The sequence below is a fragment of the Papaver somniferum genome, unplaced genomic scaffold, assembly GCF_003573695.1.
Source record: "Papaver somniferum cultivar HN1 unplaced genomic scaffold, ASM357369v1 unplaced-scaffold_139, whole genome shotgun sequence".
Lineage (NCBI taxonomy): Eukaryota > Viridiplantae > Streptophyta > Magnoliopsida > Ranunculales > Papaveraceae > Papaver > Papaver somniferum.
In genome coordinates, this window is record NW_020623156.1 from 1,353,071 (window position 1) to 1,378,653 (window position 25,583).

Consider the following 25,583-nt stretch of genomic DNA (forward strand, 5'->3'; position numbering starts at 1 on the left):
GTTCCAAAATAACCGAACTTAGCCAATAGAGTTTGGTTTGTTCGCAAAAAATTTTAAAACTACAAAGTAACCGAACTTAGCCAATAGACGCTGGAACTTCACATTTTTTTTGTTTGTTAAGTTTGGTAACTTCACAATTTTATCGCAGAAACCGAACTCATAGTTCAGTTGGTTAGCTGTTAGGTTCAAGTTTGCGAAAGAACCGAACTTTGCAAACTTATATACTTTGTAAACTTATATACTCTTATATTATGTAAAGTTCGGTTAGATCAAAAGTGCATGCAGTTGGCGAACCAACATAACTTTGTACACCAAAGTTCGGTTAGTTGAGAACCACCCGAACATAACGCTGTAACTCCTAGAAATTATTAGAGAGTTCGGTAACCTGCGTGTTTGGAACAAGTAACCGAACTACACTTTCAGACGAGTTCGGTTACTTGTTCATCTTATGGGGAAACAGAACTATAGCTTCAGATGAGTTCGGTTACTTATTCTTCATATAAAGTAACCGAACTGTTCAAAATCCAGTTCAAATCCGGATCATTTTGAAGATTAACAAATATTCTAGGAGAGGATGGAGATGAAGAATCAGATGAGTTTTCATCATTTGAATACTCAAACTTAGTGAATTGGAAAAAAATATTATTTTCCATGTTTTTCTCCTTCATCTTCTCTAACTCTACTCTCTCAATAATTCTACTCAACTAATAATAAACCCATCTCTTAATTTAATCTCACTAATTGTTTTTAACTAAATCATTCACTAATCATAACCTAAAATTAATTAAGAGAGTAGATTAGATATTAAATAAATAACTAGATATGGGGTGACCTAAAATTACTTCTAATGCCTTTACCCAAAATAAAACCATGATCCTCCCAAAAAAACCATGATCCCCAAAAAATCGTTCTTTATTAATCAAGCATGGCTAACTGGGCCTCACAAAGCACTATACATAGGAGCCCATGTGCATAAGTGCAAATCAAGCAAGTGAGGAGCCCCATCACCGCTGCCACGTTAGCAGTAAAAATCCACATCATCATGACACGACATAAATAAAATGCCACGTCAGCATTAAGTGCCACAACAGCCTGACACGTTAGCAGAAATTGCCAAGTCAGCACGACACGTCAGCGTGACATACAAGCAGTAAAGTGTCACGTGGGTGTGCCACGTCAGCAACTAAGATGACACGTAAGCTGCCATTCAGCAGAATCGTCGAGTCAGCGGGTGACGTTAACATCTATGACGTCACCCGCTGCCGGTCACCTTCTCCGTCACCGATGGTCTTCTCCAGCTACAACAACAGCAATTACTGATTCCGTCTCGGCAGCGACTGACTTTTCCTGTGCTTCTCGGCGTAACTTACTTCGGTGGTCCCTGGATTTTTCACCCCACCACTTTAAACAGTTGGATATTTACGCCCCATCTGAGTCAACTCAGTCGAGCCAACTCACCAGCCGAGCCCAGCTAGTGGTTCGGTGGATATATCATCCCCAGTTCATTTGGCCTGTGGATATTTCCGCCCCACCGAGTAGGTTTAGCCAATTGTACCACTCCTGGGCTTGGTCTTTTATATCCTTTTGGTTAGCTAATTCCATAACCCTAGAGGAAGATTCTGGAAATGTCTAGAAGGTTTGTTGACCAATTCATTTCCAGGAGGAATTCAGGGCAAGTTAATACAGGGAGGCATGCAGGACAGATTAATACAGGGAGGCATGTAGGGAAAATTAATCACAGGAGGCATGCAGGGAAGATTAATGTCAGGAGGCATGCAGGGAAAGTAAAGATGATTCATGTTTACCTCAAAATTAGAGTAAGACCCTAATTCGCAACAGATAAGTAGAGGGGTTTACAACCCTAAATGGTAGGCAATCTCCTCCACACAAATTCCTGTGAAAAACTCTAGCTAACTTATGCATCTGAGGGTTTTTTGCAGGTACCCACCAACACTTCTCACATAGAGAGAAAGTCAACAGTTCGATCAATATCATCATCATCAGATTCGTGTTTGGAAGTGAAAATATTTTACCTTACAAACATTGGCGCCGACTAAGGGGAATGAAAAAATAGATTGTGTTTTTCCAGGATCGAGATTATGGCAAAAGTAAGACAAACTGCACATAAGATCACTTCTGCTAGCATACCTCGACACTCAGTTCAATCAGCACCTGCGTTACTTACCGGAAACAGACATGGTCGTGATCGTGTTCGTGACCGAACCCTAGATCGTGGTCGAGATCGAGATCGTGTTCGTGACAGAACCCCAGATCTGAATAATCGGAGAAGTAAAAAACAACCGATGGTTGAAGACGAAGGAATGAATGTTGACTCCATACCTTGATGGAGAAAACCCACGAGTTCGAGTAAACATAAAGCATGTATTCGACAGCCCGTCAAGGAGGAATGACGATAGACATGACCTGCGAGATGGACGAACGACGACTCCTAGTACAGAGGAAGAATTGTTGCGCTATCAGCTGAACGAGGTGGAGAAAGAGAACGCTCTCTTGATATTAGAACGTGAGAACCAATCTCGAGCAAGGACTGGTAATCTGAACAACCAGAAGGGTCGGTCTGTATTGGAGAGCCTTGGAAGTCGAGTTATCCCGCGACATGCAGACCAAAATAGAGAAGTGATCGATCTTGATAGACCAGAGAAAAATCTGTTGGTCACAGGATATCTACCTAGACGAAGGCATGTACGAGACCGGCGAGCAGGAACCCGAGCACGGCTAACTACAACTCATCATAGTACGGCCAGAACCACCGCCCGCTCAAAACGTCTCAGGAATGAAGAAGATGAATTTTAATATCGGCACGATAAGAGAGAATTTTCACGTGATTACTATGCTCGTTCGGAGAAAGGTAGAGAATCCACTGAACCCTAGAGGAAAAGAATAAGATTAAAAGTTGATATTCCGGAAGATCAGGACTATGAGCAGGAAGACAGTTCCTCTGATGGAGACGTAAGCGCAAAAACGGATGCTCGCCTTTGCAGGATGATCGACAAAGTAATGTCGAAAAACCGCTCCATAGAGGAAAGGATAGACAGGTCGCATCGAGCCGCAGGAGCTCCTTTCAAACTGAAAATAAGAGAATTCCGGCCGCCAGTGAATTTTCAGGTTCCTAAGCCGCCAGAATTCGATGAGAAAACAGATGATCCAAATCAACATGTTTTACACTATGAAACTTCCATGACTCTGTAGCAGTACATCGATGAGTTGATGTGCAAGATGTTTCCACAGTCACTGACCGGTGGAGCAATAACGTGGTTCAGTCAGCTCCCGGCACAGTCGATCGGGACTTACCATAAGTTGGTTGACGAATCCTGATCTCACTACAAATACAAGAAACGTGATCGGAAGGGATGCCACACAATGTTCCTTCTTGGAATTCGGAAGGAGAAAAGCATCAGACAGTTTACTCGACGCTTCAAGCAATACTTGGCCGATGTGGATGGTGCAAACGATCAAGTCGTCATTGCGTCTTACAAACATGCATACCAGTATGATCAAAGAGGTGTGCAGGATTCCTTGGTCAATAGACCACCGAAGACTCTGAAAGAACTGTATGATCGAGCAGAAGAATACGCTCGAGTTGAGGATGATGTTGGGGTTTTGTTCCGTGAAGATTCCAGAACTCACCGGAACGTAACTAGGGTGCTTCCCAAGTTATGTGGTTTCCTAGTTTAGGATTTCCTAATTAAGGTGTGAGTCTATTTTTAGGAGTTCTAATACTTGGGGAGCAAGGATTTGTATACTATATAAGAGGTCTTATATTATGAGTAGAAATTAATTCTCTTGGTTAATTCTCTAGTAGAATCCTCTCTTTTTATGAGAGTGATTGGGTCATAACCGTTGTGTCCTACAATGGTTGGTGATTGGAAAAAATCAATGTGAGATGAGTGACTTGTAGTGAGAACGGGTATGGGATAAATCTAGGGTTTCTAGGGTTCATATGGGAGAAGATAGAATTCATGATGTTCTTCATGTTCTTGTCTAAAGTCAAAGAAATCATGGCGGTGGAAGTTTATGGAAGAGGAAGAAGAAGAACAAAGGGAGAGGTAACTCTTCGTAATATGTCTTGTTGTTTCTAATATTTACTGCTAGTGGGTTACATAACTAGTTGATTACGTGATGTGTATCAATGTAATAACTTGTTATGATAATGAAGATTCTCGGGGTGGTTTTGGTCGTGGATGTCGCCTACAAAGGTGAACCACGTAATCTTTGTGTCGTGTGTGATTGTCTATTATAATATTGATCATATATTCGTGCTAGTATTCGATCATGCTAATCTAAAGATGTAAGAGACGGATGCTAAGTTATCTAAAGTAGGATGTTTCATGGAACTGACTTCTACGGAAACATTCCGGTTAGAGATTAACGTAATCTCGGTTTCTTGACAGATGATTCAAAAGATCGAGAAACAAGAGAAGTTAATAGATCATTCAACCATCCAAATGATGGGAAGAAAGACAAGTCGAAGAACCGTTCGGGTGGGCAGCATGATGATCGAGGAGAAGTTCGAGAAAAAAACCATGGGGAACGAACGGAAACTGGATATCGGAAACATCATGATATGAAGCTGACACCGTTGAACATACGTCTTACAGATTTGTATGAGAAAATAAGCAAGGATTTGAGCCCCCCACGGCATTTTCCAGCGGAGATACGCGATAAACGTGATAAAAGTAAATACTACAATTATCATAAAGACATTGGTCATAATACTGAGAATTGTCTCTCCTTAAAGATCGAAGTCCAGCGAATGATAGACGCTGGAAAGCTACAAGTGTACATGAAAAAGGGATTTTCGGAAAGGTTCGAGACAATTTGGCTCAACACATGTGATTAATGCACACATGATTAACGTCATTCATGCTAGGATCCATTCAATGACTAGACGGGCATCAAAAGATGAGACCAGGAGAAAGCTCAGGCAATTAAAGGAATAGTACGTGACAAATCACATCGATTTTTTCAGTGGAAATGGAGCAGAAATTATGGAGCTTGGATACACAAAGATCGAGTTTTCTGAAGCAGACATGATAGGTGTATATGCTCCCCACAATGATGTTATTGTTATAACAACTTGGATTGGCATGTTTCGTGTACACTGTATTCTAGTGGGTACGAGAAGCTCAGTAAGTGTGTTGTTTTCATGAGCCTATTCATGTATGAATCTCTCGCACGACTTGATCGAGAAGGAATAAAATCCAATTATCGGATTCAGTGGAGAAGTTACAAAGGAGATTGAGAAAGTAAAGATGCCTATAACAGTGGCTGACAAGTCCATTCTAGGCAGTTTCTTGTTGCTGGATTGTCGAGCTCCTTATAATGCGATCGTAGGACGAGATTGGATGCAAGCGATCGGTGCAGTCATATCCTCGTATCATCAACGCCTGAAGTTTATTACCCCTGAAGGGATCATGAAGGTTAGAAGTGACCAGATGGCTGCCCACAAGTGTCACGATAATGCTATGGATGAACATAGGAAATCAGAAGTTAGCGGCCACCGTATCCTGCAAGTCGAACAAAAATAAAAATTACAGAATCCTCTCCCTACCTACAGAATCATATGTGGGAGAGGACGCGGCTGAACCCCCAACAGTAGAGAAACTGATCGAGGTCCAGATTGGGGATGAGAAGCACAAAACCACGTTTGTAGGGGCATATCTACCCGAGCACGGACGCGATGGTTTTATTAAATTGTTAAGATCAAACGTTGACGTTTTCGCCTGGAGTTTTGCTGAAATGCCTGGAATAAATCAGAACGTAGCCTGTCGCAGGCTAATGATTGATGAGAAGTTCCATCCAGTTCGTCAGAAAATTAGGAATATGACGCAGAGCAAAAAAAATGGAGTTGTTATAGAAGTCGAGAAGTTGTTGGAAGCAGGCTTTATTCGACCGGTACAGTATCCTCGCTGGCTTTCCAATGTCATTTCCTTTCCAAAGAAGAATGGTAAAATTCGTGTCTGTATAGATTTTAAAGATTTAAATAAAGCATGTCTGAGTGATCCGTACCCGCTTCCGCGGATCAGAGATTTTTTGGATGCAACCTCAGGGTACGGGAGACTGTCATTCATGGACGGTTTTTCGTGGTATAACCAAATACCTTTGTTCGATGGAGATCAAGAACATACTGCCTTTGTGACTGACAGGGGAGTTTACTGCTATATTGTAATGTTGTTCGGGCTAAAGAACGCAGGGGAGACCTACCAACATTTGGTAGACCATATGTTCAAAGATTTCATTTGGAAGACGATTGAATTATATATCCACGATATAGTAGTGAAATCTGAGCAAAAGGAGTCTCATTTTCTCGATGTACATATGATGTTCGATGTCTTGAGGCGATACCGTATGAAGCTAAATCCAGCAAAATGTTCATACGGGCTATCCTCGGGAAAGTTCCTTGGGTACTTGATGACGCACAGAGGTATCAAGGCGAATCCAGAGAAAATCAGAGCCATTAGAGAGATGACATCCCCAAGAACGAAGAAGGAGGTCCAGAAACTAGCGGGACAATTAACAGCTTTAAATCGTTTCATTTCACGCTTGTCGGATCGATTCAAACCATTCTTTGACGTTTTGAACAAAGTAGTGAATTTCGGTTGGATGGATGAATGCGAAAAAAAATTCAATGAAATCAAACAAAATTTGTCAACTCCCCTGGTATTGGCGAGTCTAAATACTGGGCAAGCTGTCGAAGTTTACCTAGATGCAACGGAGAACACTATAAGCGCAGTGTTGTTTGTCACTGATCCACATGAAAAGCATGTTTACTTCGTCAGTAAATATTTGACGGTGGCGGAAATGGGGTTCAAAAAAATTGAAAAGATAACACTTGCACTATTTCATGCATCTCGTCGCCTCAAACCATATTTCCAAGGGAGACAGATCATAGTCTACTCTGAATATTCGTTGAAGAGAATCCCGGAACTTGCTGATGATTCCATCCGACTAGCCATATGGTCGAATTTTCTGGGGGCGTATGAAATCAAGTACGAAACTAGAACTGCAGAGAAAGGACACGATCTGGCTGCACTGTTAGAAGATTTCCCTGTGGACGACATAGAAATAGTTACCGAAGAAGAAGAGTTGTTGAACAAACCCATAGAGTCAACCACTAATCAGACTGGGGGAGAGTCCGCAATGGAGGTTGATACACTGATCCACTATGGACTGTGTTTACTAATGGGTCATCAAATGTTGGTGGAGCTGGAGTTGGATGTGCCATCCTTACTCCCGAAGGTTCGAGGATCGAGAAAGCGACTAGATTGGGCTTTCGAGCATCAAATAATGAAGCTGAATATCAAGCAACAATTATTGGTTTAAAAGCTGTCAAACAGTTATATGCGAAGAACGTGAAGCTGGTAACTGATTTTATGTTGGTAGTAACCAGTTTCTGGGGACCTACAGAGCCAAGGAAGAGAGGATGACCCTTTATTTAGATCGTATGGGAGAGATGGTAAATGAACTCAACCAATTCTCTATTGGGCAGCGACCATGGTTGGAAAACAGGCACGCAGACGCTTTAGCATATCCGTCTTCCGCAGTCGAAACTGATACCACCCGTTTCGTTGCAGTGGATTTCCAAGAGTTACCTAGCATCTCCGACATCCACTTTGTTCTGGCTCTCGAACACGCTAGTGGGGGCGAGAGGGTAACAACATCATCACAGGAACATGTCTAAAACTTTGACAACAATATGGATGTTGACAATCCATTGATAGACGATTCAGGCAATCCTGCTGAAAACGATTCAGACTGACCTCAACCTTATATTCGGTATTTTACAACCAGTGAACTCCCAGAAGATGAGAAACTCGCTTCAAAATTGAAAAAGAATGCATAGAGATATTCAATGATCGAGGGATAGTTGTACCGCAAACCTGTAACGTTGGATCCATTTTTGCGATGCATATCAGCCGAGGAAGGACAACAAATATTGGTAGAGGCTCATGAAGGAATATCTGGCAACCATTCTGGATGGCGCAGTCTCGCGCACAGGATACTTAGCTAGGGGTACTTTTGACGATACATGCAGAAAGATGCTAAAGAATACGCGCAGAAATGTGTGTCGTTCCAAAGAGCACGCTCCAATTCCTAAAAGGCCCGCCAACGAATTGCATCCAGTTTTTAGTCCCTGACCGTTCGATAAGTGTGGACTAGACGTCTTCGTACCACTCCCCCGAGCTCCCTGACCGAGGAAACTGTTGTTGGGAAATACGTACTTATATTGTTATTCATATTCAGATAATTAATTCAATATTATTTTGGTTTTCCACATTCTTTTAAAATTGCCCATGTTTAATTGTAAGCTGATGCGGATGGTTCGATCCGCATCTAGTCTTAAATGGCGAAGCAGTATAGTTCGAGTCCGTTGTCAGCAGCATCTCCAACACCTCGCAGATATGGTAAATGCACAGTTAGAACATTTTTACCCTATTCCAAGCGTATTCCCATCAACAAATGTGGCGAACATTTTCTCCTTTCCAGACATTGGAAAATGTACACATCTGATCTCGACTCTGCCGCATATTGAATAGTGGGCTTGGCCCCCTGCGCGAATTCAAGATAGTAGAAAAACTCACTTTCATTCCAAGCGTGAGAAAAATGCAGCAAGGAAGTGCACCCTTGGGTGAGCATTAAGCAGCATGACACAAACAACATACTGGGAGCGAGTTTTATATCACCTCAATCACTTGGGGGCGAGATATATAACACCTCACCTCACAAAGAAAACAATACCTAGGAGGCGAGTTGCATAACACCCATAACGCTCTTGGGGGCGAGCTATGCAACACCCAGAAAAATGCGAAGTTCATTTGCGGATAGAATTGGGTAACCCGAACTTCTTAACTCATAACAAATTATGGATTACGAGAGGGAGATGTTTGTACCCTTATATTTTACATCAAAATGGGCTTACTTGGGCCTAATATGCCCCTTTTATTAGCAAAGCATGGCTAACTAGGCCTCACAAAGCATTGTACATAGAAGCCTGTGTGCATAGACGCAAATCAACCAAGTAAGGACCCCATCACTGCAGCCACGTCAGCATGCCACATCAACAGTAAGAAGGCACGTCAACATGACACTGCAGAAGTAATATGCCACGTCAGCATAACAAGTCAAGAGTAAGTGCCACGTCAGTAGTAAGTGCCACTTCAGCATGCCACGTGAGTGGTGTGTGTCATGTCAGCGTGACATACCAGTAGTAAAGTGCCATGTAGTGTACCACGTCAGCAACTAAGATGCCACGTCAGCAGAATTGCAGAGTCAGCGGGTGACGTTAACATATAGGGTGTCATCCTGACGTCACCTACTGTCGGTCACCTTCTCCGTCACCGGTGGTCTTCTCCGGATACAATAGCACCAATGGCCGGCGATAGATTCCGGCGGCCATTCCTGACTCCGTCCCGCAAAAGCTGACTTTTTCCTGTGCTTTTCGATGTAACTTACTTCGGTGGTCTCTAGATGTTTTCACCCCACCACTTTGAACTGTTGGATATTTACGCCCCATCCGAGTCAACTCAGTCAATCCAACTCACGAGCCGAGCTAGTGATTCGATGGGTTTATCAGCCCCAGTTCATTTGGCCTGTAGATATTTCCGCCCCTCTGCATGGATTTAGCCAATTGTACCAACTCTTGGGCTTGGTCTTTTATATCCTTTTGCTTAGCTAATTCCATAACTCTAGAGGAAGATTCCGGAAATGTTTTAGAAGGTTTGTTGACCAATTCATTTCCAAGATGCATGCAGGGCAAGTTAATACAGGGAGGCATGCAGGGAAGATTAATACAAGGAGGCATGCAAGGCAGATTAATGCCAGGAGGCATGCAGGAAAGATTAATGCCATGAGGCATACAAGGCAAGTAACGACGATTCATGTTTACCTCAAAATTAGAGTAAGACCCTAATTCGCAACAGATAAATAGAGGGGTTCACAACCCTAACTGGTAAGCAATCTCCTCCACACAAATTCTTGTGAAAAACTCTAACTAACTTAAGCATCGGAGAGTTTTTTGCAGGTATCCCAACAGCGTTCACGCAGAAATAAAGGCAGCAGTTCGATCGATATCATCATCATCAGATTCGTGTTTGGAGGTGAAAATATTTACCTTACAAACATGAGTGTTGAGCCCCTGTGTTTATGAAGCTACTGTAGCTTTATGGGAGAAACTCTAGATAGTGCCCCTAAGCGGAAAATTCCAGTAGCACTAATGTCAACGGATGATCCAGCCGTCCCGGGATACTAAAACAAAAAGACATGCAGGCTGTTTTTGCATTAATGACTTGAACGCCTCCAAATTGCTCATTTACATAGTGTCCTTTCAGACTTGGGATTATTACTGAGTGAAAAGAGGTAGGGTGATGAAGGTAACATGTACTTCACTAACAGGGTTAGGCGCTGGGGTTATGCAAAGGATTGGTACTTGAACTATTCAATGTAGTTGCACGTAATATCTTGATTGTGCTGTTAACCCTCTCTTCCTATGCATAGGATGGGGCGGGGCTCAGTGGACATGTTTTATAAATATGATGGGGATTGGACTCGATCTGCTCAGGAGACAGGCTCAATGGCTTCACATTTGTCCGGGGAGGTCTGGGACTATGCCATGTATAGATATTCGAAAAAGGAAACAAAACTATTGCTATAGATATTCGAACCCCTATAATGTAGCCCATCCACTAGCCTCCACTCCATTGAACCATCGGTTAGTTGGTTAACAACGAACGTCAACAGCAGGGTTCGAACCTGCGCTTTTCTTTTCTTTCTTTTACTCCATTGAACCATGTATCGAACTAATATAAAAAAAAAGAAGAAAAAAATGGCAAGAAAATGTCAACATAATATCAAATTACATACAAATAAAATCCTCACAACGAAAAAGTAATAATGAGCTTGGCAAGAAAATATCCTTAAGTGAAAAGAAAAATCCTATATATTAATCAAAATAATATCTAATTTGAGTTACTTTGGTAAGAAAAAGCACATTTAAAGTAAAATGAGGTGGTAAACAGATTTTTGTTTTCTTGAAGGTAATTGTAAACAGAAATAAAATCCCTATATTAGAAGAAAGAAAGATAACTAATTCGAGTTACTCAAATTTGTCAATATAGTTCCCTAAATAATTAAGACCTTCTAAAAATCCATAGCTTAGTACTATATAATAACACCACGCATATCAAATATGGAGTCACAATTGCCGCCCAAAAACGAAAAAGAAACAGACATGGCAGTTCTCTTTACATTCCCTAAGTTCTCCGCCTCTTCTTCCTTTGTTTTGGCGGTGTTATTGTTTTGCATCAGTAGTGCTACAATTACTGAAGGAAAACTCAACATCGGCAAGAAACTCACCAGAGGCCTTGTTGCTGAAGTCTGCATACAAACCCGAAATCCTAACTTCTGCTTAGACATGCTTGAAAACGATCCTCGTACTGAATATTTTGATCTTTTTGGTCTTGCTAGCATCGCGCTTAACCATGCATTCGTTAGTGCTACTGATGCCCAAACCTATAACAGGAATTTGTTTGACAGTGCTCCTCCTGAACTAAAGCGTCGTTACCAAATGTGTGATCTTCTTTATCAAGTTATTCTTGACGATCTTAGGTTTGCTGGAGAAGAGCTTGATGACGGAAAATATGGAACAGCAAAAGGACATGCAAATGATATTGGGGTACGAGTTGATCATTGCGAAAACGTCTTCACAGATGAGCCAAAAATGCAGTCACCATTGGCAGAAAAGAACCAAAACTTGGGTGATATTACTGACATCTTAGTCTGCGCGATAAACCGTATTCTTTGAGTATCAGATTTTATTTCTTTTCTATAATTAGAAGTACTTAGGTAGGGTATCTTTTTCTTTTCTATAATTAAAACTGGGACTCAATTTCTAAATCATTTGAATGAATGGTTTTTTATGTTTTGTTGAAGTTGAGTGAATTGTTAAACGCTCTGTATCTTTTTTTTTTTTTTTTTTGAAAAACCTCGTTCATTGATCATAACTTGGTGTACTTCAAACATCAAGTCCGCGTAGAATATCTGGCATGGCAGACTTGTTATCTAGATGTCCTAGTTATTTAAAATTCTAGTTATTCAGAACTCTAGGTATTCTAGGAATCCCAGTAGCAGTGGATGTCCAGCTGCAAGCCTATATATATATACAGGCAGGCTATATTGCATTCACTTAACGGTTTATTAAATTCTCAATCTCTCTTTTTTTTTTTTTCACGGTCCGCGAGTTATAACTCCAGGTGTCACCATCCTTCCACAAAAAATCCATCAAAACAAAAGTAACACAAAAATTCTATCAAAACAAAATTAACACAAAAACTCCAAATTTAAATGTTGGTAAAACCAAAATAAAATTTGATAAAACCAACATTTAAATTTGGGGTTTTTGTATCAATTTTTAAAAATTTGTGGTTTTTGTATCAGTTTGTTTATGATGGAGTTTTAATGAATCTCAACATTTGAGTGAGGTTTTTATACCACAAGTTTAGTCACCTTGGGTTTTTATGACTAGTTTTGTTTTTTATATGGGTGAATTTCTCTTAGCAGATTGCTTTCGTCTCGATCAATACTCCATTAATTTTTATACCTAAAATTCCAAGCTTAGGCACCGATTTCTATACAATTACCATGGCAGATACATCAAACATTCTTCTCAACTCGGATGATTCTCAAACTCATCCTCTCCTAGAAAAACATGGCAAAACTTTAGACGAGACAATTGAACGATTTATAGGAAGTTTCGGCTGGGCTCAATTACTACAAGCCGTAGCTGTATCTTTTGCGTGGGTTTTCGATGCACAACAAACTTTAATAAGTGTGTTCGCAGATGCAGAACCAGCATGGCACTGTATAGATCCTCGTACGTGCAACTCGACTATGATCTCCAACTTGTGTAAGCTGCCTCGAGATGCATGGGCATGGAATGAACCGGTTCAAACATCAACAGTCTCGGAATGGGGCCTATCCTGTTTGGGTCCTGTAATTGCAGGTTTGCCAACTTCATCTTTCTTCTTCGGTTGTCTACTGGGTGGACTCGTTCTTGCTACACTAGCCGACTCGTCACTCGGTAGGAAAAACTTATTAGTCTTATCATGTCTTATAATGTCTCCATCAACTTTGTTAACTGCGTTTTCACCTAATATTTGGATCTACTCAATTCTGAGATTCGTAACCGGGTTCGGCCGGGCCACAATAGGTACTTGCTCACTTGTTCTATCAACAGAAATCGTTGGAAAAAGTCGCCGTGATAAGGTGGATATTATTGGATTCATTTGTTTCACTCTTGGTTTCTTATCATTACCAGTCATGGCTTATTTCACAAGAGGATCTTCTTGGAGAATTCTCTATATCTTAACTTCAGTTCCAGCAATGGTTTACTCTATTATAGTTCACTTCATGACTTATGAATCACCAAGGTGGTTAATGGTGCAAGGAAGAAAAGAAGAAGCCATTGATACTTTGAAAAGTATTGCTTCTCCTGATTTCTATGGAAGTAATAATAATATGTTGAGCATAAGTTTATCTGGTATAGACCTATCTGTAGAGCCAGAACAATCCAACACAGATTTATACGCCTCAATCAAAATGTTGTGGGATTTAGAAGACTATCGGCCGTTATGGTAGTTTCATTCGGAGTCGGAATGATGTACTACGGGATCCCCTTAGGCGTTGGGAATTTGGCTTCAAGTCTTTATTTAAGTGTTACGTTAAATGCACTATCAGAGTTGCCATCGTCGTTAATCACCTATTTTCTAATAGGAAGGCTGAGAAGGAGAAGTTCTATGTTGTTTTTCACAATGTTGAGTGGTTTTTGTAGCATCATGTGTGTGGTTATCCACCAAGGACAACAAGCATTGAGAATCGGAGTTGAACTCGTATCATTCTTTAGCGCATGTACGGCGTTTAACGTGCTATTGATATACACATTAGAACTATTTCCAACCTGCGTGAGGAATTCAGCATTGTCAATGGCGAGACAAGCTCTTGTTTTTGGTGGTATTTTTAGTCCAATATTGATTGCAGCTGAAAGAGGAGTTGATGACAATGGATTCTTATCATATGGAGTATTTGGATTGGTGATTATTGTTTGCGGGTTGTTTATTTTTTGTTTGCCAGAGACAAGAGGTGAGATCATTTGTGACACCATGGAAGAAGAAGAAGAGAAAAAGGCAAAGAATAAAACACCTGATAACAAGACATTGATAACCCTTGTGTAGAATAACTAGTAAGTGGTACGATATTCTACAGTTACTAAGACCTGGAGAATCAGTAAGATTTCATGTTTGTTTTTTTTTTAGTTTCTGGTTTCAATGGAAAAATTTTAGTTTGTGCGTTAATTAATCATCATAACCCCAACAATATATCTGCATTTCGATTTTTAAGTCTAAAAGGTGAATGCTTATGATTTATGGGTTCCTTGCTGGGGAGATCTTAATCCATTATGGCTTCTAATATTAACACCTTGGCGGCTTTGATGGAGACATCTTGATCTCAATATGGCTTTGTCCACCTGACTAGCTGGATAGCTTGGAAAATCCTAGCAATGGTTGTCCGTGTCTAATTATGAATGTCTGGATAGTAGGGAAAAAATTATCAAAAAATGTAATAGCCTTAAATCTGACTAGAAATTTTCTATACTTTGGGGGTATGAATGAATAATAAGTTCCTTCCAGCATAGTTAACACCTAGTACGTCAGTCGCGCCCTCCACGTACCAAATTGTGCTCTCTTGCCGGGTTCAAACTTGAGAGCCTCTGGCCAGACGCTTTTTCAGACAATCAAAGATTTGTCTACGTGCAAACACATATAAGCTTTAGTTATGCACGCTATTGACATGCAAGTCTTGCAATCTTATAAATAAACGAAAACAACGACACATTTTATAAAACTTCTCAACTGGAGGTGATTTTTTCATAATCTCTAATTCCCCGTAATAATTAAACAAAGCAGCCTTCATAAAGGCTTACAAATTTCCTTGTCAGACATCTGGTTAGTGATGATTTAGCTGGTAGAGCTGAAATCAGAGGTGTGAGAGTCGTTTGCTAGTTGTTGTGGTCAATGACCAGTGTAGGAAAAAAATAAAAAAATTCCTTGTCGAAGCCTAGAAAATAAAGCAGAAGATCCCTAAAATCTAAATAGATAAAGATATATCACTAGAAAATCTAACCAAATAAAGGGAATATAAGTTCCTGCGAAAAGCTGGGACGTATTCCTTATTTTGTAGCTAAAAATAACTCAAAACGTACCAAACTAGGCTAAACAACCAATATTAGTTGCGAGCGCGTGCTAGACGCTCCCTTTCTTCATGCCAACATAAGGCCATCTCATGCACCACATCAAATTTGCAACCGTTCGGACCCACTATGCTCAGGTGTGCCACGTTCTACCACTTTCTTGATACCCACTAAACTTTCTTTCCTCACCCTATATATTTAAGGAATCGTCTGATCACTTGGATATTCTCAAAACAGTTTTTGTATTCAGAGATCAAGAAGAACAGATTGATCAAGATGCCTGGACTGACAATCGGAGATGAAATTCCTAACTTGGAAGTTGAAACCACTCATGGAAAGTTCAAGCTTCATGACTTCGTTGGGAACCAGTGGACCATCTTATTTTCTCACCCTGGTAAAGCATTTCACTGATATATATCAAGTATTTTGTTGTTTGTTCGGATAATTAATTAGTTTGAAGCATTTTGTTGTGTATTGATGTTGTTAATTTGAGCGTAAAATGCAGGGGACTTCACACCTGTCTGCACAACAGAGTTAGGTCAAATGGCTGCCTACTCTGGTGAATTTGAGAAAAGAGGTGTCAAACTTTTAGGACTTTCTTGTGATGATATTCAATCCCACAATGAATGGGTCAAAGACATCGAGGCTTACACGGTATGTAATCAAATCATCATATCTATCTAAACTTGTTGTTGTTTGGGAATCAAAAGATGAATATGTTTTTTCTAACTATCTTCTGGCTGATCATGCAGCCTGGCTGCAAGGTGAACTACCCAATCATAGCCGATCCGAACAGAGATATCATGAAGCAACTGAACATGGTTGATCCAGATGAAAAAGATTCTAATGGATTTCCAGTGCCATCAAGGGCACTACATATTGTTGGAACAGACAAGAAGGTTAAGTTAAGCTTCTTGTATCCAGCTACAACTGGTAGAAACATGGATGAGATTGTTAGGGTTTTGGATTCACTTCAGAAGGCAGTAAGCAACAAGGTGGCAACTCCAGCCAACTGGAAAGTGGGTGACCCCGTCGTGATATCTCCAAGTGTTACTAATGAAGAAGCTAAGAAGATGTTCCCTCAGGGTTTTGAAACTAAGGATCTCCCTTCAAAGAAAGATTATCTTCGTTTCACTAATGTCGAATGAATTGAGCAACTATCATTATAGCTTGTTATTTTGGGTTTAGGGTCGGGTTGTCAACTTTAATATTTAATCTTTAGTTAAGGTGCTAATAAATTAATATGCATTTTCTAGATTTTCAGAATTTTTCTCATTCATTCTTGTGTTGTGGACCAATGCCCATTCTTCACCCATTTGAGACGGCTTCATTCTTGCGTCAATAACAATTCTTACTACCAGTTAGTTTGTGCGTGAAGGAAAACACCGAAATGAAAACCTTAAAATCATTTAACAAGTCTGCACCATATATTGTGCTCTCCCATTTTGTCGCAACATTGGTTAAGGAATAACTGTTAATTATCCATCTTGTCGCAATATGAACTCCTTGTGCATGTCATCCAATTCATCTCTTCCTTCGTTATGTTGACAGTTGAAGTCTTCGGAGACGTGTATGACTTCCTCCAGATTATACGCACTCACAACCAATCTATTTCCCCATCTCACCCTGTGAGTTTCTAGATATCACAAGTCTGATCTTTTTGGTTTGTATGCATATTTGCATATAACTAATTATGTTGCTTGGAGTGTGATTGGGGTTATTCAGGTATATTCTCTGAGCTACACTTAATTTGATCCTGCCAATTTTATCATGTAAAAAAGTAGAACCATTTTTTGAAATTACATTTGTTGGAGAAAAATAAGTTAAATAAAAATGTTTTGGTCTTGGTGTGGTTTGATGTAGTGACTTATGGGTCCAAGGATACTATAGGATCAGAATCTCGCAACAATAATGTCTTAGCGAAATTATCAATAGCACATCACAATAGCGTCGCAGAGCAATTTTAGGAAGAATATAACAAATGATGTCAGTTAGGATCATGAGAAAGATGTGATGGTCCTGCGAAAATTAGAGAGCTTACGAAATTAACATTTGTAAGGTTGCGAGAATGTCGCAAGCCATATCCGAAAATAAAGGACAGATTAGCTGTCATCCACTATGTATTTCCCTATAAATAGTCATTCGAGTTGTAAAGAGAAAGGGAGATCTTTTTTGAGTAAGAAACGAGTAAATAGGAGAGAGAAATTTCAGAGCAAAGATCATTCTTGACTTCTTTATCTTTCTTGTAAGAATATTCAAAAATTAATCAATAAAATTAAGAGTGAAAACCTAAAAATGAGCTGATCATCCATGAAATCATATGAGTGGTGTAGTGTAGGATTTCCTGCAACGTTGGGACTATAGATGAACCTCTAATATTGAGAATTGGAACCAAAATGGATAAGGAAGAAGAAGAAAGAACTATTAACTTGTTGCGAGAATATAAAGATGTTTTCGAAGGAAGCATGGATGAGATACCGGGAATAGATCCATCAACTGCATGCCACAAGTTGGAGATTAACAAAAATGTGAGACCATTTAAACAGAGAATAAGAAAAATTGCAAAAACTTACGATTCCCAAATAGAAGAAGAATTACAGAAAATGCTTGATGCGGGAATCATAAGAGAAGCTAAATACCCAGAATGGATAGCGAATATGGTCATTGTCCCAAAGAAAAACAAAGGAATCAGGATTTGCATAGATTTCACTGATTTAAACAAAGCTTGCTCCAAAGACAGTTTTCCGCTACCAGATATTCCTCAAATGGTAGAATCCGCAGCGGGAAACGATAGGGTATCATCTTTAGATGGATACAAAGGGTATAACCAAATCCCTCTCGCTGAAGAAGATCAAGAACATACTGCTTTCTTTGCCTCTATAGGTTTATATTGTTACACGAAAATGCCATTTTGTTTGCGAAATGCGGGAGCGACATATCAAAGAATGGTAGAGAAGGTGTTCGCAAAATGGATACATAAAACATTAGAAGTATACGTGGACGATTTGTTAGTAAAGAGTAAAGAAGCTAAAGACCATGTACAATACTTGAGGAAGATTTTTGAACAAATGCGGCAGTATAACATTAAATTGAATCCCGAGAAGTGTACTATTGGAGTTGCATCGAGAAAATTTTTAGGCTACATTGTGTCAAAGGAAGGAATACAGGTTGATCCAGAAAAAGTGCAAGCAGTTCCTGACATGTTCGTGACATGCCAACACCAGCAACAATAAAAGATGTACAGAAGTTGAATGGGCTTCTAGCTTCGCTGGGGAGATTCATTTCGCGATCATCAGACAAATGCAAATATTTTTCTGATATACTCAAGAAGGGTGCAAAATTTAAATGGAGTGATGAATGTGAAAAGGCTTATCAAGGAATCAAAGAACATCTTATGAATACAACTATTTTACAAATGGCAGAACCAGGAGAAGAATTATTGATTTACCTTGCGACTACGTCGCATGCATTAAGTGATGTGTTATTGCTAGTAGACGCACTAGTGGAGAAACCCATTTATTACATTAGCAAAACTTTTAATACCGCAAAGAAGAATTACTCAAAGATTGAAAGTTAATTTTAGCATTAGTTTATGCATCATTTAAACTCCGCATATACTTTCAAGCACACAAGATAAAGGTATTAACAAAAGTACCAATTGAATCAGTGATGAAGAATTCTAAAAGATCAGGAAGGGTGGAGAGATGGAATGCACAAGTAGGCAACTTTGGTATTAAATATGAAGTTTTGTCTTCACCAAAATCACAATTTGTTGCGGATTTCTTGGCAGAATTTCCTTTAGAAGAAGATGAAGCAGTAGAAGAAATGATGGATATAGAAGAAGAGCATGGAGATCCAAAATATTTATTAACAGAACCAAATAGATGGGAAATATTGGTAGATGGATCATCAAATGGAGAAGGAAATGGAGTTGGAATTGTTTTAATTTCGCCAGAAGGAATAAAGATGGATTTTTCATTCAGATTGGAATTTGCATCCACTAATAATGAAACAAAATATGAAGTTGTGATACATGCCTTAAAATTCGCAATAGAAATGAAACTAGAAAATGCCAGGATCACTAGTGATTCGCAGCTAGTTATTCGCCAAATAAAAGGAGAGTATACTACAAATGAACCATCCTTGAAGAAATACAAGAAGCTGGTTGAACAATTATCAGCGAAAATCCCAAAGATAAAATGGAGGCACATTTCAAGAAAGGATAATAGACTCGCAGACGCTTTTGCTTTCATCTCAAACATGATGACAGATCCAACTGCGAGATGCATAAAAATACAAACACTTCCGTCACCATCAATAAATAAAGAAGAGGAAGATGTGGATGTGATGATAATAGATAATGAAAAAGAATAACAAATAAACAATGTCGCAGACTGGAGAGTGGAACTTCATGCATATTTGGCGAAAGGAGAAACACCAAGAAATAGATTGGAAACACACAAGTTAAAAAGCGGAGCAACAAATTATGAATTAAGAGATGGGTTGCTATACCGAAAATCCTTTAGTGGACCATCACTCAGATGTTTGACACGAGAGGAAGGAGAAAAGGTGCTGAAAATGTTACATAGTGGAGATGCTGGCAATCATAGTGGAGGAAGATCTTTGGCACATAGAGCAAAAATGCAAGGTTATTACTGGCCATACATGCATGAAGATGCAAAACAAATATCAAGACGTTGCGAAGATTTTCAGCGGTATGGAAAGAGAATACATGCACCAGGAGCACCATTGTCATCTTCAACAAGTGTGTGGCCCGTTGTAAAATGGGGCTTAGACATTGTGGGGCCATTTTTACCAGGAACTGGACAAAGAAGATACTTAATAGTCGCAATAGATTATTTCACAAAGTGGACAGAAGTGAAGGCAGTACAACATATTCGCGACAAAGATATCTTTACATTCATATTCGAAAATATCATTTGCAGATTTGGAATTCCTGCACAGTTGGTATTTGATAATGGGAAAAAGTTTGAGGGGAAGAATATAAAAATGTTACTTAATGCATTCAAGATAAAATGTGGAAAGTCCACTCCTTTATATCCACAAGTTAATGGGCAAGTAGAAGCAACAAATAAAACAATTGCAGATATATTAAAGAAGAAATTGGAAGGACATCACAGATCATGGTGCGAACAAGTACATAATGCAGTATGGGCTTATAATACAACTAGAAGAGAAGCTACTGGAATGTCACCTTTTTGTTTAACATACGGAGTTGAAGCGGTGTTACCAACAGAAGTTGTTATTCCGACAACAAAAAGAGAAGCTTGGGAGAAAAATCTTAGTGCGGGCTTAATTTTAAACAAACTTGATGAATTAGAGGAAAGAAGAGAAAAAGCTTTACAACATATGGAGAATTATCAGCGAAGATTAGCTCGAGAATATAATAAACGTGTCAAAATACACGAATTTCAACCAGGAGATTTAGTTCTGCGAGAAACACCAATATATCATCGAGAAAATGGTGGAAAATTAGCGAAAAAATAGGATGGACCTTACATCATTAAGGAAATAGTTGGAACAGGAGCTTATAGATTAATGGATCCAGAAGGAAGAGATGTTGGTCATAGATTAGATAGACCATGGAACAGATTGTACTTAAAAAGATATTATCTGTAAGAAGCTTTGAGAAGTTGTGAATTCTGAACGAATAATTGCAAGATTATTCATATCAAAACAAGATTATGATGTGCGAAATTTTCGCAAAGAACAATGACATCAAAGAAAGGGGCGAACATTTATGGCGTACACCCTAGTTCGCGAATAAAATTTCGCAAGAGGAAAATGTAAGACCTAAAGTACGTCATATTAGGGGGTACCTGTTACATGGCTCAGATAAAGGCTACACCGTAACCGGAACCTGAGTCATGGAGATTTGGGGTCAATAAAGCCCATCCAGGAGAGGCACCTTGGATTCTCAACTTGAGCATATGACTTGGGTTGGGCGACTAAGGTAATTAGGACTCTCCCAAGGAGTGCAGATATGATCAAGGCGCCGAGGTACACGGTTGAGTCAAGAGTGTTGGGGGAGTTTGAAGCGTACCTTGACATTCTTGACAAGTCTTGGATCATACTGCACTAGGCCTGAAGAAAATCCCACTTAGGGTGCAGTCTCGTAACCATAAGCCCTATATGTAAAAGGGATAAGAGGCTGCGAAAACAACTGGTTGTTGTTAAGACTGGATGAGAGGAGCTAACCTTGTATGGTAGAAGTACGCCTCCTTGAAGGGGAAACCAGGGGGGAGATAAGGGCGACACCCTCCGTTAGGGAGCTGATAAGTGTCTTAAGACGCAAATGTCATGAGGATTTTTATTCGCAAGGATATTAAGTCTTGTCATATTTTTACAACAATCCTGAAGAGGCAATAATACAAAAGAAAAGGATAAGACGAGATCAATGGGTTTTCGCATGAAAGTGCGAAGACGTCCTGCGATTTCGTCGCAAGACGGCAATGTCGGCTTTATTTTCGCAAGAATATTTAGGCCTGTCATATTGTCGCAACATTCCTGAAAAGGCTATAATACAAAAGAAAAAGTTAAGACAAGATCAATGGGTTCTTGTATGAAAGTGCAAGGACGTCCTGCGATTTTGTCGCAATGACAAGAGATGGCATAATAAGACCTTTAATTAGGAAGGAAAAATAAGACCATATGATAAAACAAATTAATTATAAGCATTTATAACAGAGTATTTTTTGCAAGAAAGATAATGAGAGGCAAGTAGGGGAATCGATACACAAGAAGCATTATCTTTCTTATCAACAAAATATTAAAAGGAAAAGTTGACTCCAAAGTCGATTGAAAAATGTAACTCTCCAAAGGTGATAAAAATAAGGAAGTTCAAGAAGACAAAGCTAGATAAGAAGCTCAAGATTCAATATTAATGTCAGTAGCAGGAGATGACAGAAATTCTTCGCCAATATTCTCGCAAGCTTCTCCTTCATTTCGGCTTTGATCTTCGCCATGACTAGCATCTTGATTATCGCCAGCAATTACTTCTTCAGGAGAAATTTCTTTCTCATTATGATTAACACCAACAGATACTTCTTTAGAAGGAACTTCTTCTTCGTCTTCCAGGAAATTATCCTCTGCACCGTTTTCGTAATCATAATCACTATCAGCAGGACGAGGAACTTCATCATCATCTACTTCTAGAGGATCAATTGATGTAGGAGGAAGAGAGTTGGACAGTAAGATGTCATTTACAAGGACTTCATCCCGGAGATGAACTTGGCGAAGAAGTGCTCTTTGATGATTCCTATCTTGAGTATCCTTAAAATAAGCAAGATAATCAAGTCTTTTTTCTGCTAGGTCGGGAGAACCAGTAAAGGTAGAGACGAGCAATGCATTTTCCTTGCGAATTTTAGCATATTTAGCCTCCAAATCAGAAATAGAAGAATGAAGATTCTTCTCAAACTCTGCGAAAAATAGAGTACAAAATTTTATTAAGATAAGGAATTCAGAGAGAAATGACAAAGAAAAGATAATTAAGGCAGTCAAACTTTTATGACTACCTTCCTTTTGCGAAATAAGGTGTTGAATCAAGGATAGACAACTATTCTCCCAATGGTCCATTGCGTCATCAAATTTATCTCCAACTAAACCTTTAAGTCGAGACTGCAGATTTTTCTCTTTAGAAACAAGAAAGGCATTTTTCTTCGCAAGAGAAGAATAAGATTCTTCTAGTTTGGAATATTGTTCTTTAAGCTGATTTGCCTTCACACTTAAAGCTATTCTACCTTGAATAAGTGTATCTCTTTCAGCGATAGATGATTCTGTTACTTCTTTAAGTTCATTTCTCAAAGAGCGAAGAGATTGCTCTTGGTCAGCACATACTTTTTGGAGAATATTAGGTTGTTGCGAAGATATCACCATCTTGTTTAAATAAGTTCGCTTCTCTTGAGATAAGGTTTTATTCTCATCTGATAAAGTTTTCATCCCTAAATTAGCTTTAGTTAAAGAATAAGAAAGATGAGATACTTCATTACTTAATAGATCTTGTCTTTGAACTAATTGGGTATTTTCATTGGTAAGATTATTTATTTGATCAAGAGAATATGAATAGAGGTTATCTAATTGGTTATATTGATCCATCAAGATTTCTTTATCAACACGGGCTTCTTCAACAGCATATTCAAATTGATATCTCTCTATTATTCGTTTCTGATTTAATGCTTAACATGCGAAAGAGGGATTTAAAGAATAATTAAACATGGGAAGGATAAAACTATCGAAAAGGAAAATTAAAGACATAGACAAGGAAATCACACCTTTTAATTCATCATTCTTCTTGCGAAGATTGTCACGATCCAGCAAAACATTCTGAAGCTTCTGGTTTTCAAGACGAAGAGCATTACATTCTTTTTCTAAAGCTGTTTGCGAAGCAGGTCTGCCAGAACCAAAATGCTTGCTCAGAATTCGCAAACATTAGACTTGGTGGGATCAGTAGAAGACTTCTTGCCATCATCCAGAATTTCAGATAAAACTTTGAAAGCAATATCTATCCCTTCCACATTTTATTTCGACAGAGGGAGAGACTTGGGTAGAGAACTGGTAGGGACAGAAGGTTGAGAAACATTCTCAATGGGTAGAGAAGAGGTTTCATTCGCAGAAGGATCCACAGGGGGAATTTCAATCATAGAAAGGTCAATTGAAGAAATGAAATCAGAGGCAGCATTTTCACGAATTGGAGATAAAGATTTATCTTGCGAAGATGTCGCAGGATATTTGGAAGAAATGAAGTCAGAAGCAGCATTTTCGCGAATTGGAGATAAAGGTTTATCTTGCGAAGATGTCGAAGGAGATTTGGAAGAAATGAGTAGGTGGAAGGGAACATAAGTTGGGACAGTTTTAAGGTGGCGAGATTTCTTGTGAGGTTTATGAAGATCTTTATCACCCTGCGAATTACAATCCAGATAAGAAACAAAGGAAACAATATTATTATTAGAAAAAGATAGTGTTTCTTACTACCTTCTCATTCGCAGACTTTCTTTTATGTGCGACAACCTTATGCTGTGATTTGGGAATGTTAGGGTTCTAAACTGCAAAAATTTAGTGTTGGAGCCGCTTTTTCCAAAGCTGTCTGCGAAGCAGCTCTATCAGAACCCAAATGTTTGCTCATAATTTTGCAAACATTAGACTTGATAGGATCAGTAGAAGACTTCTTGACATCATCCAGAACCTCAGATAAGACTTTGAAGGCAGTATCTATCCCTTCCACAGTTTCTTTCGAAAGAGGAAGGGACTGAGGTAGAGAACTGGTAGAAATAGAAGGTTGAGAAATATTCTCAATGGGAAGAGAAGAAGTTTCATTCACAGCAAGATCAACAGGGGAAGTTTCAGTCATTAAAAGGTCAGCTGAAGAAATGAAGTCTGAGGCAGATTTTTCACGAATTGGAGATAAAGGTTTATCCTGCGAAGATGTCGCAGGAGATTTAGAAGATATGAGTAAGTGAAAGGGAACAGAGGTTGGAACAGTTTTAAGGTGGCGAAATTTTTTGAGAGGTTTATTAACATCTTTATCACCGTGCAAATTAGAATCCAGATAAGAAACAGAGGCAACAATATTGTTATTAGAAAAGGATAATGTTTCTTACTACCTTCTCATTCGCAGATTTTCTTTTATGTGAAACAACTTTATGCTGCGATTTGGGAATGTTAGGGTTCTGAACAGTAAATCTAGTGTTGGAGCCGCTTTTGCTGAAATAACAAGAGTCTGGGAATCACATAAACAACGTAAACAACATAAAACAAGGCAACAAACAAGATCAATTTCAGATATATCAATTTCAACAAAACTCATAAAGAAGAAAAAAGAAGACTAACCTTGATGGATCCATGAAAAATAATAGCAGGGAGATCGTCTCGAGGAAAATTACGAAATGTGAAGATCTAGTATGAAGATGAAGAAGAACTTAAGAAGGTTGAAGAAAAGTTGCAATAATGGAATTTGCAGAAAAATGATGAAGAATTTGCAGAAGAACGATGAAATTGCAGAGAAAATAAAAAGAGGAAGAAAGAGAGTGAGAAGGAATATATATAGAGGGAATTTCTCCTCGAGAAAATAAACACGATTAATGCGGAAAGATATAAGCAGTTAAAAGGCAACGGTTACAAAAGACGTGTCGAGAAATAAATGGAAGAAAGAATACGTGTGATAAATGTGGAATATGAAAAGATAAGCAACTGCGGCATTTCTCACATATTCTCTACTTTGCGGAGAATATATGAGAAGAGGTAAGATGTAGGATCAGAATCTCGCAACAATAATGTCTTAGCGAAATTATCAATAACACAGCAC

At 39.1% G+C, this 25,583-nt stretch overlaps 3 protein-coding genes and 1 pseudogene across 3 annotated transcripts; all 4 read left to right on the plus strand.

The window, feature by feature from the left end:
• The first annotated feature begins 2,099 nt into the window (after positions 1 to 2,099).
• Positions 2,100 to 5,171, plus strand: LOC113335231 (serine/threonine-protein kinase fray2-like). The gene is made up of 3 exons (XM_026581346.1): positions 2,100 to 2,289; positions 4,413 to 4,827; positions 4,991 to 5,171. The coding sequence occupies exons 1-3, from the start codon at positions 2,100 to 2,102 to the stop codon at positions 5,169 to 5,171; spliced, it is 786 nt and encodes a 261-aa protein (XP_026437131.1).
• A 6,035-nt stretch (positions 5,172 to 11,206) lies between these two features.
• LOC113335233 (pectinesterase inhibitor-like) lies at positions 11,207 to 11,821 on the plus strand. Its single transcript, XM_026581347.1, has one exon. The coding sequence runs from the start codon at positions 11,207 to 11,209 to the stop codon at positions 11,819 to 11,821; it is 615 nt and encodes a 204-aa protein (XP_026437132.1).
• An 836-nt stretch (positions 11,822 to 12,657) lies between these two features.
• On the plus strand, positions 12,658 to 14,246 carry LOC113335234 (annotated as a pseudogene).
• Positions 14,247 to 15,529: 1,283 nt separating this feature from the next.
• LOC113335174 (1-Cys peroxiredoxin-like) lies at positions 15,530 to 16,450 on the plus strand. Its single transcript, XM_026581304.1, has 3 exons — positions 15,530 to 15,656; positions 15,768 to 15,916; positions 16,015 to 16,450. Exons 1-3 carry the CDS (start codon positions 15,539 to 15,541, stop codon positions 16,408 to 16,410), a joined length of 663 nt encoding a protein of 220 aa, XP_026437089.1. The 5' UTR covers positions 15,530 to 15,538; the 3' UTR covers positions 16,411 to 16,450.
• Positions 16,451 to 25,583: the final 9,133 nt, after the last annotated feature.

What these genes read in the sequence shown, in the direction of transcription:
- LOC113335231 (XM_026581346.1), top strand. Translation starts at nt 2,100, where the DNA reads ATGGCAAAAGTAAGACAAACTGCACATAAGATCACTTCTGCTAGCATA. An exon ending in AGATCTGAATAATCGGAGAA is followed by an intron (nt 2,290 to 4,412) that starts GTAAAAAACAAC and finishes GTTTCTTGACAG; the next exon opens with ATGATTCAAAAGATCGAGAA. An exon ending in AAAAAGGGATTTTCGGAAAG is followed by an intron (nt 4,828 to 4,990) that starts GTTCGAGACAAT and finishes CGATTTTTTCAG; the next exon opens with TGGAAATGGAGCAGAAATTA.
- LOC113335233 (XM_026581347.1), top strand. Translation starts at nt 11,207, where the DNA reads ATGGAGTCACAATTGCCGCCCAAAAACGAAAAAGAAACAGACATGGCA.
- LOC113335174 (XM_026581304.1), top strand. Translation starts at nt 15,539, where the DNA reads ATGCCTGGACTGACAATCGGAGATGAAATTCCTAACTTGGAAGTTGAA. An exon ending in CATCTTATTTTCTCACCCTG is followed by an intron (nt 15,657 to 15,767) that starts GTAAAGCATTTC and finishes CGTAAAATGCAG; the next exon opens with GGGACTTCACACCTGTCTGC. An exon ending in AAGACATCGAGGCTTACACG is followed by an intron (nt 15,917 to 16,014) that starts GTATGTAATCAA and finishes CTGATCATGCAG; the next exon opens with CCTGGCTGCAAGGTGAACTA.